This window comes from Otolemur garnettii, unplaced genomic scaffold, assembly GCF_000181295.1.
Source record: "Otolemur garnettii isolate 467f Iridium unplaced genomic scaffold, OtoGar3 scaffold00042, whole genome shotgun sequence".
In the NCBI taxonomy this organism is placed as follows: Eukaryota; Metazoa; Chordata; class Mammalia; order Primates; family Galagidae; genus Otolemur; species Otolemur garnettii.
Genome location: NW_003852437.1, coordinates 11102564 through 11121738, shown reverse-complemented (window position 1 = coordinate 11121738; position 19175 = coordinate 11102564). Strand labels below are relative to the sequence as shown.

General features: G+C 37.8%; 1 protein-coding gene across 2 annotated transcripts in view; it reads right to left on the bottom strand.

The window, feature by feature from the left end:
* The window catches only part of MAP3K5 (mitogen-activated protein kinase kinase kinase 5), a 208202-nt gene that overhangs the window by 104431 nt on the left and 84596 nt on the right, over nucleotides 1–19175 (bottom strand). For both annotated transcript variants that reach the window (XM_003790296.3, XM_023513499.1), the window contains 3 exons: nucleotides 18175–18343; nucleotides 16968–17074; nucleotides 13333–13503 (listed from right to left, as the gene is read on the bottom strand). In XM_003790296.3, coding sequence (XP_003790344.1) covers nucleotides 13333–13503; nucleotides 16968–17074; nucleotides 18175–18343 — 447 coding nt within the window. The remainder of the gene's footprint in view (nucleotides 1–13332; nucleotides 13504–16967; nucleotides 17075–18174; nucleotides 18344–19175) is intronic.

The window sequence follows — 19175 nt, the reverse complement described above, 5'->3', positions numbered from 1 at the left end:
GTTGAGCTATAGGCGCCGACCCAAGCCTTTTTTTTTTTTAATCTAAAACTTTTTGAGTGTTAATATGATGTGCAAAGGAAATGCTTATTGGAATATTTTGTATTTCAGATTTTCATATTAAAGAAGCTCAACTGGTAACTATAATGCAAATATCCAAAATCTGAAAAAAAAACTCAAATCTGAAACACGTCTGGTCTCAAGAATTTTGGATAAGGAAAAAATCAGCTGATATAAAGACATAAGTTGGCTGAAAGTAAAATGAAACATAAAGCTGTATCATCCAAATACTAAACAAATATATTATGATTATATATTAACATCATGACAAAAATCAACTTTAAGACAAAAATTATTATAAGAGATGAAGAGGCACAACCATAACAATAAAGAGGTAATTCAACAAGAAAATGTGACAGCCCTAAAAGTAACTATCACATTAACATGGCTTCAAAAGCAAAAAGCAAAAAATGGACAGAACTAAAAAAAAAAAAAAAATCGGTAATCACATTTTATTTTATTAAAATCTCTAGATTTTAATTTTATTTTGTCGCCCTTGGTACAGTGCCATGGCATCACAGCTCAATGCAACCTCCAACTCTTGAGTTTAAGCGATTCTCTTGTCTCAGCCTCCTGAGAAGCTGGGACTACAGGCACCTGCCACAATATCTGGCTATTTTTGTTGCAGTTGCCACTGCTGGTTTAGCTGGCCTGGGCCAGGGTCAAACTGGCCACCCTTGGTATGGGGGCCGGTGCCCTACCCACTGAGCCACAGGCACTGCACATATCTAGAGATTTTAAAACATCCTCACAGTGATGATCAAACTGGCAGATAAAAATTATCAGTGAGGGTACAGAAGATCTGAACAACTTGATTAACCAGACTAATCTAACTGACTTCTCTGGAAACTACACCCAACAACTGTATACCACATTCTGGACCATAAAACACTTCTCAACAAATTTCAAAGGACTGAATTCAAAGTATGTTCTGTTACCACACGAGGATTAAACGAGAGAACAACAAACAAAGATATGTTTGGAGATTTGGAAACCCATTTCTGAATAACCCAGTTGTGAAAGAAGAAATCGTATTAAAAAATAGAAGGTACTTGAACTGAACAACATTTGAAAGTCCAATATGTCAAATTTCTGCAAAACAAAACAAATCATACCTTTAAATGTATATACTGGAAAAGGAACAAGGTTGAAAAATCAATGCACTAAAGCCTCCATTTAGAAAAAGAACGGCAAATTATCCCCCAGGTAGAAGGATGGATATAATAAAGAGTGGAAATCAATGAAATGGAAAGCAGATTTGCAAAAAAGAAAATCAGTAGTTAAAAGATGGTTCATTGCAAAGACTCAAAAAGTTGATGCACTCCTAGGTGGACTGATCATTAGAGAGAGAAGAGAGAGAAAGAGAGGCAGAAAGAAGGAAACAGAACAAAAATTATTGCTATGTTCTCATAAACAAAAAGGGAGATATCAGTGCAGATTCTCTCAGCACTAAAAACAAAGTAAAAGGATAAAAGGTCTTTGGAACAACTTTATGCTAATAAATAGGACACAGTGTGGATGAAATGAAAATATTTCTTGAGAATTATATTGGTGTGGCACAAGAAAAAAATGGAAACACTGAATTGTTCTCTGTTACAGAATGTATAACAATCTCAAATCTTTCTTTTTATCCTATCTACCCAATAGAATGTAAACTCCGTGACAGCAGGGACCTTGTCACTCATGCTGACCAATGAATCTCCAGTACTTGAATCATCAGAATGCCTGACAAATTGCAGGGGATTATAAAATACTGTGGAATGTAGAAAGAATGCATCTGTTTTCTACCAAAGACTAGACTGAGATAAATGATTAATACAGCAGTTCATATGAGATACAAATAATCTATTATCTCTTCCTTTAGTGATCTAAACCCTGATCTTAATAAAAACCACACAACCAGAAACTACATCCTTGGACCACAATTAAATGAGTGAATTGCAAATCCCATTCACTGTGTTCTATTTTAATGTTACTGGAGCTCACCACTTCAATAAACATATTGACAATGTAAACTTTTAATTAATTAATTGTTAACAACGTTAACTACTGTTCTACACAAGGTCTAACATGAGAAATTCCTTTAATTTATTCCTAGGACAAGTTTAAGTTTCCTCCTCTGAGGAAGTGCTAATGATTTTTTCATCCTATTACTAAAAAGCTCGTTGACATAAAGTTCAGTCCTAGCAAGTAAGCTGATCCTTATTTCTGCCTTATTTAGTCTCTAGTTCCTTGGTGTTAATTTTTTATTTTTTCAAGTCAAACTTGATAAAAATTATGTGATGTCAAAATAATGAAATTATCTACTTTAGCCAGACTATGTCTCAGTCACTTCAGGTCAAGTGCACCAGAGTATCAAACAATTGGCACATCTCAGTGGCTTGCAGCTCCTGCTCATGCCACGTGTCTATGTCATAAACTCTGGGTCACGTTCAGCTCTGCTCTACACTGTCTTCCTTCCAAGATCCAGGCTGAAGGGGTAGGCGTCTCATGCAAATGGCCCAGAAAAAAGTATGTATGTCGTGATCACAGAATGACTCTCAAAGCCTCTCCTTAGAACGCACATCAGTCAAAACACTCAACCAAGCCCAGTGTCACGGGGTAGGAACACATAATCTTCCTACAAAGCGTGACAGAGTACTTCTAACAGTAACAGAGTACAGCACAGATGATGCTCTCTACCAAATAAAGCTGTAATAACATCCAATGGTAAAGAGAGACAATTACTAGTACCTGCCTCTGATGACTGAGCACCCAGCAGGTACAAGGCACTGAAGGAGACATTAACATTTCAGACATAATATTTCTAACCCTGACAACTCTTCAAGGAAGGGGGAATTCCCTACCAATAAGGAAGCTGAAGCACAGAAATACTGTCATGTGGTGTAGAAGTGATCAAGCAGGAACTCTACCCGGTTCCACTGGATTCCATAGCCTGAGTCCTCTTCTCCGTATTATACTGTCTACCCTTTGGTTCTTGTTTAAAAAGTTCTTTGGCCCTTTTTCATTACTTTCTGGGTTTTTTTTGTTTGCTTTTTTAAATTTATTTTTAGAAAAAGGGAATTGAGTGAAACAATAAAAATAAAAATGAGAAGGAAAAAAAAAGCCAAGAGAACTGTTTTTGTATTAAGGATAGTTTATATTCTATCTGCAACAGAAACAGATGGTGACACATTCTCAGAAAAAAAAAATGGTGGCTGGGCTGGGCCGGGAGGCCCACACCTGTAATCCTAGCACTCTGGGAGGCTGAGGCAGGTAGATTGCCTGAGCTCAGGAGTTTAAGACCAGCCTGAGCAGGAGTGAAACTCCATTTCTACTAAAAATGGAAAAGTTAGCTAAGTGTCATATTGGACACCTGTAGTCCTAGCTACTGAGGAGGCTGGGGCAGGAGGGTCACTTAACTCCTAGGAGGACGAGGTTGCTGGGAGTTATGACGATGCCACAGCACTGGCCTGGGGCAACAGAGTGAGACTTGGTTTCAGAAAGAAAAAAAAGATTTTTTAAAAGAAAGAAAAGAAAAACATGGTGTTTTCCACAAAATAGATCTGATCAGTCTCATTACACAAAAGACTAATACTTCATAAGTATTAGTGGCAGAAGCTGAATGTGCCCATGAAAATGCATCAAAGAAGAGTTTTATGTTATTGAATATATCACAGTTTAACTGGCAAGAGCATAAATAAACATGATCATATACATCTATACATAAAGAAACCTGTAAACAATGATTAATAGTGCGACATTATCTACAGATAGAGAAATAAAATGATTAGATGTAAGTGAAATTAGAGAAGACTTCATGAAAGAAAGAAATCTCAGGGAGGGAACTAGACAGTTACATCTTAAGACAATTATGAATGGCTGTATTGGGGTAACAGTATGAAGCTATTCCCATTCCTGTTGACTTTTTCTGTTAGTACTAAATATCTGTTCAAAGAGGGTAAATAATTTGCATTCTTCAATTCAGTATTACATTTAAACAATGTAAACTTCACTCGCAAACTTTCAAAGCAACAGATATTTCTTTAAGGATTGCCTTATTATTGGCACTGCTCTTGTCACCTGTTTTTTTTTTTTTTTTTAAGATAGTCTCACCTGCCACCCTTGGTAGAGTGCCCTGGTGTCATAGCTCACAGCAACCTCAAACTCTTGGGCGCAAGCAATTCTCTTGTCTCAGCCTCCCGAGTAGCTGGGACTACAAGTACCTGCTACAATACCTGGCTATTTTTTTTTTTTTTTAGAGACAGAGGTCTCACTCTTTCTTGCTCAGCCTGGTCTTGAACCTCTGAGCTCAGGCAATCCACCTGCCTTGGCCACCTAGAGTGCTTGCTAGGATTACAGGTGTGAGCCACTGCACCTGGCCTTGTCACCTGATTGTAAACTAGCTTAAAAGTACAAAGATGTGCACTTTTGATGTTCTTTTGATGTACACAAAGCAAGATGCATTTTAAGAAAGGAAAAAACTATTAAAATTGTAATACTCTATATACCAATAACGAAAGATGAATATGTCACATTTGAAAACCTCTGATAATTATAGAAGTCAAATGTGACTTCAGTATTAAAATTTTAAGATTTTTTTCTTTCTTTGTATATACATTCTTTTTGTACCCTCTGTATTTTATCACCAAAAATATCCCTCCGTAATTTTGAATGGATGATATTCCATCATGTGAGAATGTTATACTTTTATTTAACAATGTATCTATTTTCAACCATTTAGATGTCTTCCAATTTTTTTGTACCACAAAATTCAATGTAGTGAACACAGCTGTACAAAGATGAATCGCTCATCTTTATCTCGATATCTGCTATTTCTTTAGGATAGTTTCCCACTGACAAAAATGGGTCAAAAAATACGAACTATTTCAAAGCTCTTGATGCATAATGCCAAGCAGCTTTCCAGAAAGGTCTTACCAATTCACATTTCCAAGAGCAGTGTAGGAAGAGTGACTTTTACACTGTCCTCATGAAAAAAATAAAGTATTCTCATCTCTTTTCATCTTGCCAATTGATTACAACAAAAAGAAGAACAGCTTGGTATTTTAACTTGCCCTAATTTGATCTCTTGAAGGTGAATAGTTTTCATATGTTTATGACCAGTCTACACTGGTCTTCTTTCCAAGTAAAATGCAAACTCATATTCTAAGAAGGCTAGAAAGATGGGAGGAGGAGACTCACTGGGTAGAACTCTGAAGGGGAGACAGGGTAGGAGCGAAGGGTTTAGATTTAATCTTTGAGGACATGAACAACAAAGATTGAGGAGGAAGAGAATGACGGCAAATATGGGGAAAACCTGAACATTTAATAAAAGAAGAAGAATAGTTATATTAATCGATTACTATTAACCTCTTTGATGAAATTTATCTTCTAAAGCAGAATGTCCAGGAACAAAGAATTTCCCATTGCTGAAATACTCCCTAAGTGATTCTGATATTCAGCAGGTTTAGAAACAATCGCTTTGGTTCACTGAGTGAAATCCCTCCTGTTCTTACATATTCTCCTTCCCGTTCAGCATAATGCCTGGCAAATATTTAGTTCTCTTACTCATTCCTCTGATAACTGAGGAAGTACATAAAGCAAGACTTAGTCACTCTCCTTAGGTGCTCCAGATTTGTTAGTCACAATTAGGAGACCTTCACAGTGACACATTATTCTCATCCGTAGACTTCAACTTGGTCATGCTATAACACAATCCAATCCATCATCCACTCTGTCATCTGATGGATATGGTGTTAAATCAAGGTCAAAGCATGAGACCAATGCCCTAGGGGCACGTGGTTTACAAAGCCACTGTGGGCACACTATGTGCCTTACCCAAGTTCCCAGGTCCTCCTAGAATGGTTGGTACCTTGGCAACCACCTACATCTGGTCACCAATGAGCTGAGTGTCATCCTGCATTACTGAGAACTCTTCAAGCTCCATGTTCTAAAAATAAAAATAGTCCAACATTTGGAAACTCATCTAATATACACAAAGAAGGACCAAGAAAAAATGATGTTAATGGATTGATGGTGAGATAAAACCCTGGAGACGGTCAGAAAGGGGGGAGGAGGGTGGTGGAAATGCAGATAACTTGGAAAAAGACATTTTGAAGCCAAGGCAAAGCAAAATAAAGGCTAACCTGGTCAATGGAAAAATAGACGTTCATCTTTATTTGTATGTTGATTAATCTATTACATAACTCTTCCAAAGTAAATCCAACTGCATTAATAATGTAAAAACTAAATCTTTATTAGGCACACATTACTGTTTGAATAGGACTGTCACTGACGTAAAAGAAAATTAGTTGATAAGGCAAGGCTCTGTTCTTTCCCAAGTTACTATGGAAAAATGAACATATTAATGATAAAAACAGACTTAATGCTTTTAATTTCCTGGTTATGGATCTTTTTTGGCATTACAATATGAGAAACATGATTATGCTTTTAAGGAACAGGCATCTTATTTCCTTTGAAAGTTCTCAAAATGACTTCGTATCTCTCCTTAAGAATGAAAAAACCATCTTCTCCAGAACCAAATGTGATTTCAAGCAAGCACCACCTCATCTCAGGAGACCCCCTGATAGACATGACACAGGAAATTCATGCGAGGCCTGTGTAAAAATTATATAGACTCTACAAATTTTCCCTCATTAGCTAAAATGTTTAGCTAGATCCAGTAAGAGAAAAAGGACCTTTGGAAATATATATATATATATTATAAAATATATATATATAAACCCTGCCTAGCTAAAAACTGCAAAAAAAAAAAAAATATATATATATATATATATTTTGAACCCACCACCTCCAGTATATGGGTCCAGTGCTACAGGCACTGCCCTTGGAAAGATTTTTTTAAAGAAAATTTAATGTAGTCAAATGTCCATTTTGAGCATGGATAATTATAACACATAGGTAAGGAAATACAAAATATTTTTGCATATTATACACTAAAAATGTAACACTAAATGTCTACTATATCCTAGGACTTCAACATATGTTATTTCATCTAATCCTCACAAAAAAGCACTTACCCCTCCTGAAGAGATTAGTCTAAAGCAGTTTCAATAATGCCACCTTCCTTGCTAGTGATTGTGTAGTTTTGGACTGATAATGAAATATCAGAAACATAAAGAGGTGAGGAAAGTCTGGGGTAGGTTTTTCTGAGCATGTTTTCTCAGTCTTAAGATAGAGTTTTCCCCATGACATCGGTGGAGCTAAGCTTGATTGATCCAGGAGTGGCCATAGCCACCTTGCAACTACTAAGTAGACAGCTGAGGGCACAGCCACCCAGGGCAAAAGTGAGGGAGCTGACACTCTTAAGCTGCTGACTTAACTTAGCCTAGCCAGCCCTACTTCTGAAGTTCATGTGTTAGAAGATATATTTTCTTATGTTTAAGTCCACTGGAGCGAGATGTTCTGCCACTTGCGGGATTCCAAGAGAATTCTAACTCATAAGGCAAGTCTTACTCTTATTTTGTAAATAAGAAAATGGAATTTCCTAAAAGTTAAGTAATTTGCCTAAGATTATATACTATTTACAAGGACTGAGTCAACACGGATCCCTTGTTAGTCTCCCAACAGTCCATACGTCTTTTTAAAAAATAAATAGACATTTCTGGAAATGTCTACTCCTGGAAAGTCCAGGAAAGACAGCCATGGATAGGCCAGGCGCTGTGGCTCATGCCTGCAATCCTAGGACTTTGGGAGGCAGAAGCAGGCGGATCACCTGAGCTCAAGAGTTTGAGACCAGCTTGAGCAAGAGCAAGACCCCAGCTCTACTAAAAATAGAAAAGAAAAAAAAAATCTAGCTGGCATTGTGGTAGGCGCGGATAGTACCAGTTACCCGGGAGACTGAGACAAGAGGATCACTTGAACCCTGGAGTTTGAGGTTATTAGATTTGAAATTTTATTAATCACATGGCATCATAAAATTGAATTTCAATTTCTTCAGTTGGGAAATGTCAGCTTTGCCTACTTCACAAGGTTCTTGGATGCATGTAAGCCTCCACAGTTAGTAACGTATAAAACCCACCTGTGAACTGTAAAGTTTGACTATTATTTCTACCTATGTGAACAAGTACCATATACAACAAAATGTTCTAAATAAATCAATCTATATAGTAATTCCACATGACAATTTTATGGTTATTTCTTATTATTTTAGGTTAAGAAAGAAATTGTGGAGAGAATCTTGGTAATTAGAACTTCCATGGCCCTCTAAGTCCCAGTGATTTGTCCATAATAATTCCTCGGGCCACCTCCAGTTGTTCTATCTGTCGCTTAAGAAACTTGGTGGCCATTACTTTTAGTAGACTAGGCTCTTGGGTCACGACTTCTCATACTTTGAAGTTGGCTTCCCTTCCACTTTCCCACACTCTCCTCTCTCATCTTTGTTCCTTCTGTAGTCCAATCATCCCTAAACAGTGCACGTCCCAGGCACCGCTGCAGCCTTCACTTATTTAAAACTTAACAGCTGTGAGAAAAGGCACAACCTTTTATTAAACTACCACTAGGCTACAGTTTAAGTACCTGAAGATGAAAAAGATAGCTTTCATTCTTTAACTTGAATTGCAGAAATTTAAATATAGGGAAAAAAACAGCATTATTTCAGGCATGCTCAAGAGTGTCAATGAACGAAAATAACCAAGGAAATGACAATGCGAAACATCAGACGTCAGAGAACTACTCTTTTTGTAACGCTTAAATTAGTAGGGTGTATTCATCCTCTGTCACAGATAAGAGTCAACAACAGAAGTTTGTTCTAAGCAAACCTAAAAAACTCTAAGCCAGTGGTTCTCAACCTTCCTAATGCCGCGACCCTTTAATACAGTTCCTGTGGGTCGTAACCCACAGGTTGAGAACCGCTGCTCTAAACCATTAAAATTGTTTTCTCTTTTTCTGTCTTCATACATTCTGAAACCCTCAAGTAAAGCTTTCAGAAAATAGATCTGTATTCAAGGACTTCTATAGAAATAAAAGGCTGCTCTGCACAATACCTGAATTATATTCTAGGCTCAGAGGAGTGTAAAACTTCCTCCCTCCATTACGGGGCAAGACCATTTAAGTCATTAACAGTATTAAAAAGGAAAATCATAAGAAAGTGTTTGATGAGCCATTGGAATCATAACCACTTGAGGTTCTTTTCTGGTGAGTTGAAGCTTTTATCCTCAAACTTTCCATGGTCACATGTTTATTCAAACCAACAGAAAATTATTCAGTCCATGGAAAGAAGCCCAAGGGACTATCTGCCATGACACCTCACTCTTTATCCCAGCACCTGCATTTGACAAGTGAAAACTCAGAGGATTATGACTCAAAATAAAAGGTCAATTGAAATAGCCCTCTGGGACCCATGACTCAGGGAAGGAGTGATCCTGGCTGCAACTGGCCAGATGCTGACACTGAGCACCTGGACACAGCAGTTTCCTTCTCAGCTCTAACAACAGAGGGGGAGGTCAGGGAAAATGCCAACATAAATGAGTGTGTGTTTGTACTACTGTGGAAGTTGAGTTGAGACACTAAGAAACACTGAAACTGCTTTATAAGGATAAGGGCATAAAAAAGCATCCAGTTTTTAAAACTGGGGAAAGGGAACCTCCTTAGTGTCTTTTTAAGACAAATATATATAATGATAATAATGGTATGCTGTAGGCAGGTACGTGTGTACGCTACAGTGAAAGTGGCATTCTTACATTACTAAATAAATCAGGCAGTGACACACACACACACACACACAAGATCAGCTCCTGAAGCTGTGCCACTAGAAATCTTCGAGCTTGGCTTGGCGCCTGTGGCTCAAGAGGCTAAGGCGCCAGCCACATACACCAGAGCTGGGGGTTCGAATCCAGCCCAGGCCACCAAACAACAATGATGGCTGCAACCAAAAAAAAAAAAAAAAAAAGCCAGACATTGTGGCGGGCACCTGTAGTCCCAGCTACTTGGGAGGCAGAGGCAGGAGACTTGATTTGAACCCAGGAGTTGGAGGTTGCTGTGAGCTGTGATGTCACAGCACTTTACCCAGGGCGACAGCTTGAGGCTTTGTCTCACAAAAAAGAAAAAAAAGAAAGAAAGAAATCTTCACGCTATGGTTTATCTACAAGGGTACAAGTGAGTCTTTCTAAGAGTAGAATATAATCGTCTTAACACAATAACTAAGAAAATGACAAAAAGGCTATGGTAACCAGTTTGATGAAAATATTTCAAATAGTATATGAAAACACCACACTGTACCCCATGATTGCATTAATGTACACAGCTATCATTTAATAAAAAAAAAAAAAAGAAATCTTCGAGCTCTAACAGCTGTCCCCGTTCTTACTAGAAAATTAATGAACAGCTTAACATGACATTATAAAAATCCTGACATCTTCAACTTGACCTGAAGACCCTGAACACAGAGCTCTTTTGAGAAAGTGAATGTTCCTAGGTTAAATGGAAATCCTAAAAAAGAAAGCAGGATCTGTTAAGTATACACGTAGAAGGTTAAAAACACACTAGATAAAAATTCTACTCATTAACTGAACTTTCTGTAACCTTGAAAGCTCTCAGTAGTCTAAATTGTTTTGTTTCCAAATAAACACTTCTGTTTATTCCTGTACACGATGCACACTAAATTCATAGAAGTGGTGTTCCATTTGAATTCACTGACCTTGGAATATTAGGCTTTTTAGGACTGCTTATGCACTTCATTACCACTGCTATTTCAAAGCTTTTATACTAGGCATCGTGTTTCCTAAATATCAGATTCTAATTCTCCTATCATCAAAAATTTTCCTAAACTATAAATCTTCTAACAAAAAGGCTTTATAGTTATATTCCTCTTCTGTAACACCAGAAAAAAAACTTGGTTAAGAGAAACTATAAAACTCTTTGCCTTGCAGTAAAAATTTATACTACAAATTTAAAAGTCCAAAACAAGGCTTCCCATGAAGGATCTAGAAAATCGCTTTCCTTGAGTTTTCCTCTCATTATTCTACTTTTAGCCCTTAGGAGGGCTTGAATGTGTCCTCCCAAAAGCATGTTGGAAATTTAATCCCCAGTGCAATAGTGTTGGGAAGTGGGGCCTAATGAGAGGTGATTAGGCCACGAGGGTTCTGCCTTCACGAAGGGATTGATGCTGTTATCTTCAGAGCTGGTTCATTATAGAGGGAGTGGGCTTCTTACAAAAGGACAAGTTCCTTTTGCCCTTCTGCCACAAGCTGATGCAACGAGAAGCCCCTTGCCGGACGCTGGCCCCTTAATCTTGGACTTCCCAGCCTCTAATACCGTGATAAATAAATTTCTTTTCCTTATAAATTAGCCAGTCTCAGGTATTCTGTGATAGCAGTACCAAAAAGAACTATGACAGTCTTTCTAAACTACTAAAATGATAAAAGATTTCTGTTTTACAAATTTGAAAAATTTTATGGCTATCCCAAAGTAATTCCTGAACTCAAATAGCCTCCTTTAAAGGAATGTGTTAGACATACTAGGAAGTACAGAAGAGTAACAAAAGCAACACTCCCTCATACTATCCCTCGACCAGCTTAAGAAATAAACATTTGCAGTGTACTTGAAACTGCGTGTGAATCTCTCCTAGGTGTCATTCTATTTCTTCCTACCCACTGGTCACCAAGATACTGAATTTGGAGTTTATGACGCCCATCCAGCATCTATACTTATGCTAGATCTCTAAGACTATTTTTAAACATTACATAAATGATACTGACTCTGTGTATCCTTCTGCCCACTTCCTTATTTTGCTCAACTTCTTTTAAAGATTTTTTTAAATGTAGGATCTCTTATGTAGAGAAACTTCCAGAATTTCTCTAGGATATAAATCTGCCAAACCCTAGGGTATGCAAGTAGTGAACTTTTCTCAATAATGCTAGAAATCTTTAAATGCTTATAAAAATCATACTACAATCAGCAGGGGATTAGGACTCCCATTTCCCTAATATCCTTGTCAATAACTGATATGATAGATTTATAAATTTTCATTAATCTAAACAGTATAAAATTGTATATCATTGTTTTAGCTAAAAATAATCTGTTTCTATGTTTTTAAGATACATTGGCTGAGCATGGTAGTTCACATCTATAATCCCAATACTTCGGGAGGCTGAGGCAGGAGGATTGTTTGAGGCCAAGGAGTTCAAGACTGGCCTCGACAACATAGTGAGACAGAGTCTCAAAAAAATGTTAAAAAGTTAGCCAGGCGTAATGGCAGGTGTTTGTATGTAGTCCTAGCTATTCAAGAGGTTAGGGCCGGAAGATTGCTTGGGCCCAGGAATTCAAGGCTACAGAGAGCTATGATCATACCACTGCACTCTAGCCTGGGTGAAAGCCTGTCTGGACACACAAAAAAATCATCAGCCATTTGTGATTCTTCCTTGGTGAATGACCTATACATATCCTATGCCCATTTTTGATCTCTTTTCTTAATTTTTTTAAGGAAATGATTTATATACACTGAGTTCAGATCCTATATTGGTTACAAGCATTAATCTCTATCTGTAATTATTTTTGTTTTAGAGATGGGTCTCCCATGTTGCCCAGGCTGGCCTTAAACTCCTGGGCTCCAGTGATGCTTCTGCCTCAGCCTCCTGAGTAGCTGGGACCACAGATATGTGCTACTGCACCTGGTTTATGAATTATTTTTTTACTTTGTTGACGGTATCTTTTATATTTATTGACATATTTATCATTTACAGAGTCCTACATCCCTTCCTATAGATCCAAGCTTCCATTTGATGTCATTCCGCTCTACCCTAAAGGGTAGAAATGCTTCCTTTAGCATTTCTTGTAGTGACGGTCTGCTGTCAACAAATTATTTGTTTTTATTTATTTAGAATTGTCCTTATTTCAGCCTCATTTTTGAAAGACATTATCATTAGATACAGAGTTTATCATTAGATACAGAGCTATCATTTAATTTAAAAAAATTATATTTCTCAAATTATCTTTGTCTAGTTTATCGCAGTTTAATCTGTCACGTTAAACCAGGCATCCTCAAACTACAGCCCACCAAGGACATTTATCCGGCCCACCAGGTGTTTTTGCCGCCACTGCCTGTCCTGCTTAGCAGCCGACTTGTCCCGGGGCCAAAGTCCGGCCCTCCAACGGTCTGAAGGACAGTGAACTGGCCCCCTGTTTAAAAAGTTTGAGGACCCCTGCAATGTCATCAAATTATTTACTCAACTTACAAAATCTATGATTTAGTTCATAATACACAATCTAATGGACAGTAATACTTTAACGGTTTTTTATATCATGGACTTATTAATTAAGTGGCTTACTTATACTTACCAAGAGGCCCCATGGTCTCTACTTTCAGTGTCCGTGAAATTAGAATCCAAAAACATATCTTTGTAGATTCGACCAACGAGGCAATACAGATCTGAAGCGACCTGCCCTTCGCTCTGCACCATGGGAATCATAATATCAAGAGCTTTTGCTCTGTCTCCAGGGAGATTTCTCCTAAAATAGATAACATTGTTGTTTCAATGTAGATTACAGAAGCAATAAAGCCTGATTGTTTTTTAAAAACTCTATTTGACCTATTGATTTACATTAATGAAATTAGACAAAATAAAAACAGTAATTGTAAACGTCCTCCATAAATCTGTCCTAAGCCTAATTTGTATCCTGTTGTATGTCTACTGAGTCCAACAAGGATCTGTTTTGAGATTCTTTTCTAATAAAGGTGATGGATTTGTGCTTACCCCTCCACAGTCCTTCCAACTTCCTGGGAGTGGGGTTCAAGTTGGTACAATGAGACGAGGGGTGTAGTTTTGTGGTCTTCAAGGGGGCAGAGTAAATTATTCTAAATAGGGACAAAATCCTGACCTCAAGTTTCAATGTCTTTTGTTCAAAACACTGTGCAAATGAATTCACAAACAATACCAAAACCCAAATCTAATCCAAGAGTTGCCTAAATTCTACTTGTAACCAAATGATTTTTCTAAGAAGCTGCTTTACATATTTTGCTTTTAAATAGCAAGTATGTATAAGCAGTTCTTAAAACCATGTAAAAATCCTCTAAATGTTACCATTTGGGGGGCCTTGAAAACCATTATGCTAAGTGAAAGAATCCAGTCACAAAAGAACCATGTTCACTGTGATTCTATTTATATGAAATGTCCAGAATAGGCAAAGTTAGAGACAGAAAGTAGATTAGTGGTTGCCTAGGACTAGGGTGTTCAGAGGACAATGGGAGGGTGATTGCTAATGTATGGGGTTTCTATTTGGAATAATGAAAATGTTACAAAATTTGTAGTGTTGATGGTCACACGGCTCCATTAATCCATTAAAAACAGTTGAGTTATACTCTTTAAATGGGTAAATTGTATGGTATATAAATGATATTTTAATAAAACTTTTTAAAACTGGCATCATTTCTGTCCTTTTTCTTTTTTTTTTTTTTGAGACAGAGCCTCAAGCTATCGCCCTAGGTAGAGGGCCGTGGCATCACAGCTCACAGCAACCTCCAACTCCTGGGCTCAAGTGAGTCTCCTGCCTCAGCCTCCCAAGTAGCTGGGACCACAGGTGCCCGCCACAACGCCTGGCTGTTTTTTGGTTACAGCCGTCATTGTTATTTGGCGGGTCCGGGCTGGATTTGAACCCTCCACCTTAGGTGTATGTGGCTGATGCCTTAGCTGCTTGAGCCACAGGCGCCGAGCCATCATTTCTGTCCTTAACTACCACTTCAAATCTTCTGTCCATAAAATTACATTTTATCCTTTGTACTAAATACCTTAAATTTAGAATACTGCTTCATACAAATACACTTCTCATTTCAGTACATTTCAGGAAAGAAAAATGAAAAACAAAGGAATATTATGACAGGCTCTTATGAACTTCATTTCAAAATATAATATATTCCATGCCACCTTTCAAAAAGAACTTATTTGAGAACAACAGGATATCCCAAAAGTCATCCCTAAAGTTGTCATACATAAGGAAAATGGGAAATTGTTGCTACATGTGCCTTTATAAAATCATCATTACAAAGTTTTATAAAGTGGTAGCCGGCTCGGCACCTGTGGCTCAAGCTGCTAAGGTGCCAGCCACATACACCTAAGGTGGCGGGTTCGAATCCCCAGCCCGGGCCCGCCAAACAACGATGGCTGCAATCAAAAAAAAAAATGGCCGGGCGTTGTGGCGGGCACCTGTGGTCCCAGCTACTTGGGAGGCTGAGGCAGGAGACTCGCTTGAGCCCAGAGTTGGAGGTTGCTGTGAGTGTGATGCCACGGCACTCTACCTAGGGGGACAGCTTGAGGCTCCATCTCAAAAAAAAAAAAAAAAAAAAAGTGGTAGCCAACACATAGAAAATATCCTGTAAATATTTAATAAAACTTTGTAAGGAATATTTTGTAAATAAGAGTACATTTAAAATTTCCCATTTTTCCCTATTTATGAAACTTTGGGGGTACCTTTTGGGACACTGTGCAGTAAGAGCAGAGGTCTCATCTAAATTGGTCAAATCTAAAGAAAAAGATGTTTAATATGTGAGAAGATAAAATATACTTTTGTTATACATTTATTTTATTTTACTTTTTTACAGAAAGGGTCTTGCTCTGTCATCCAGACTAGAGTGCAGCGACACAATCACAGCTCACTGTGACCTCCAAATCCCAGGCTCAAACTGTCCTCTCGCCTCAGCCTCCCAAGTAGCTTGGCCTACATGCCCAGCTAATCTTTTCAATTTTTTGTAGAGATGGGGTCTGGCTACATTAACTGGGCTGGTCTCAAATTCCTGCTTCAAATCATCTTCCTACCTCAGCTTCCTGAAGTGCTGGGTTCACAGGCATGAGCCACCACGCCTAGGTCCCATTATATATTTATTGATAAGGTTAGTGGATGGATAAGTAGGAAATAAACAATCTCTGGTTGAATAATATGCTGACTATTTTCTTCTAGATCAGCGGTTCTCAACCTGTGGGTCACGACCCACAGGAACTGTATTAAAGGGCCTTGGTGTTACGAAGGTTGAGAACCACTGTTCAAGATAGAAGCAATAGAGTCCAGTGGTGATAGCAGAGACCTGAGCATCAGGTGGATCTGAGTTTGACCCTCAGTGGTATGGCACATTAATTATGAGCCTCGAAGAATAGTTATCCAACCTTTCCAAGTTTAATTACCTCATCTGTAAAAATAAGGACAAAGAGGCTTATATGACATATAGTAAATACTCAATAAATTTGGCAGAGGCTGGGCACAGAGGCTCATGCCTATAATCCTGGCAGTTTGGGAGGCCAAGGCAGAAGGATGACTTGATTCCAGGAGTCCCAGATGAGCTTGAGCAACAGAGCAAGACCCGTCTCTACGAAAAATTAAAATATTAGCCAGGTGCAGTGGCTTACACCTATAATCCTAGCATTCTGGGAGGTGAAGGCAGGTGGACCACCTGAGCTCAGAAGTTCAAGACCAGCTCGAGCAAGGGCAAGGCCCCATCTCTACTAAAAATAAAAAAATGAGCCAGGCATTGTGGTGGGTACCTGTTATCCCAGCTACTTGGGACGGTGAGGCAAGAAAATCACTTGAGCCCAAGAGTTTAAAGTTGCTGTGAGTTATGATGCTACAGTACTCTAAAGAAGGCAACAAAGTGAGATTCTGTCTCAAAAAAAATTTACAAAAAATATAAATACCAAATACAAACTTTGACAGAGAAGAAAAAGAATTTTAAGAATTTAAATGCACAAATAGTATGACACTTCTTTTACTAACAAAAGAAATCAGAAAAAAATCAGAATGTAAGTTTCCTATATTTCACGGGGTTGAGGTAGATATATTAATAGTCTATTCTAACTGGTACTTGTTGCAATGTTATAGTAAACACCCTGTAAGAAATCTGCTGGTTAAAAAAAAAAAAGAAAGAAAGAAATCTGCTGGTTCAACAATAATATGTTAGTGTTTTAGAGAAAGAAACATTTTCTTCTTACCTATTCAGTGCAAATGCATAATGAAACTTGACGTGGTGGTGGGAGGCCAAGTCGAAGGTTGGCAGTTTTTCTAAAGCCTCTACCAGCTTCACAATAGAATCATAGTCCTTTCAAATAAGAGAATAGCATAGAATTAAACCCTCAGGAGAAGAGTTCTGACAAGGAAATGTCTTTTGACAACCCGATACCTGAATCTGAGAAGGGCATTCAAAAGAGAAGTTAGAATCCACAGAGTACTTTGGAGAACCTATAAGAAACTAAACTTGTTCTTCTTCTAAGATGTTTGGATTGTACAGATAAAAACATTAGAAATACAGAGTTACCATGTTTGACAAAAAGCAAAACAAACAAAAAATACCCCACATGAGAATGCTGTAGATATGGGTACTTTACTTCTCCACAGAGCCAGACCCCTGATATGCAGTGTTCTAACCCCTCACTTTCAGGACAAAAACAAATTATGAGGACATGGAGCATTTTGATTCTAAATAGCAAAATGGTTTCATTGCACGTAAGTAAGCGACTCTAGCCAGGGACACTAAGGGCCACATACACCATAAAGGCTGGATGTGGGAGCAAAACACCAGAAGTCAGTTACATTTTCCTATAAAAACTTCATAGCAAATCCCCAGCTTGGAAAGGATTCCATTCTATGTGCTGTACTTTAAAAATTTTATGACATGTCAATAAAAATGATACCGCATGTTAATGTGTTTTATAGTACATGTTTCAAAAGGAATTTTTGTAAGTAATCAAATACATATGTATCCCTTCTGGCTCTTTAGAGACAGCACTATCAATTTCAAGCAAGTTTTAGGAGGAAAAGACATGCCCAGAAAGCTCTAAAATGTCTGCTATTTGCCAAAACAAACTTTTCCTTTATGGACTGACAGGTGTGCCCCGGCTACATACAGTTGGGGCAGCAGGCTCTCCCCGGGTTAGTTCTACCTGCAGATTTTTCGTTTTGCTCTTTTGGAGGAAATATTCAGACCTTTAGCATACAAGTCCTTCACCATCACTGATGGTTAACTCCTGTGAGTCTTTTTCATTTATCGTAAAAATCACAGGATGGAAAGCTTTAGGAAAGTCCATAAAACTTACCTACAGTAACATGAATTACTTAGGGGCCAATGAAATCTGAAGTTAACACTCTCTTATTCCTCTAACACACAACATGACAAACGTTCTGCTCTCAGTATCTTCTCACCTGGATGTCTCTGTAGGAAAGTAACAGATTTATGACAATATCTGCTGTCAGGACTTCAATATTGTCTACTCGCTGCCGAATTCTTGCCAATTCAGCCGCCAGTTCTTTACCAGTGTATAAATTACGAGCTTTCCTGATATCGTTAAGTATAGATTCCCGGAAATATTGGCTGGCAAAAAAAAAAGACAAAAAATGCATTTCAGAGTTACCATTAGAAACGATTTTAATGAAAAGCAATAATTTAATAAAGAATGAATGCCATTTGCAGCATCAGTGGCTTTCAACTCATTCAGATGTACAGAAGGGATATCTTGAATAGTTGCATCAATAAGACACTTAGGAGTCCAAGGATTTCTTTTAATATTCTATCTTCAGAAATAATTAAAAGTAAAGGTACTCCATATTAATAGTTTTCCTGCAACAGACCACTAAAAACGCCAAACCAAAAGGTATCACTTAAAATGCTAAAACTTTATTTTTCATTTTACTGTTTTTTTCCTTAAGATTTTGTTTTGACATAACATTTTTAGTGTTTTGATTAGAAACTGTTCTAAATAAATCAGATGTGCTGTGATTTGAACAAATATAACCTTCACTTTCTGATCCGGCATCATCTTCATTAAAATAAATAATTGCGTAACCAAAATATAATAATGCTTTGAACAATTGCTGCCGAGTTCTTGTCTTTACTTTAAAAGCCGCTAGACATTTATCTGATGATATTTCTGTACTTGTTTTGTATCTATTGTTAGCTCTAATATTATTATGGGGCATTATGAAAGTTTTGAGATATACAAAAATCAAGAATCGTAAGATCTACACAGATGGAAACAAACGAAGTCCTCCCAGCAACACTGATGAGCCAAGCAAGTTGAAACTCGCATGGGTGAATCAGATAGGAGGCTGCTGACTGTGTCTTGGAAATGAAATAAGGGACCATAACACAGTCTGCCTCAAAACTTTTGTAGTGGCTCGGCGCCTGTGGCTCAAGTGGCTCAGGC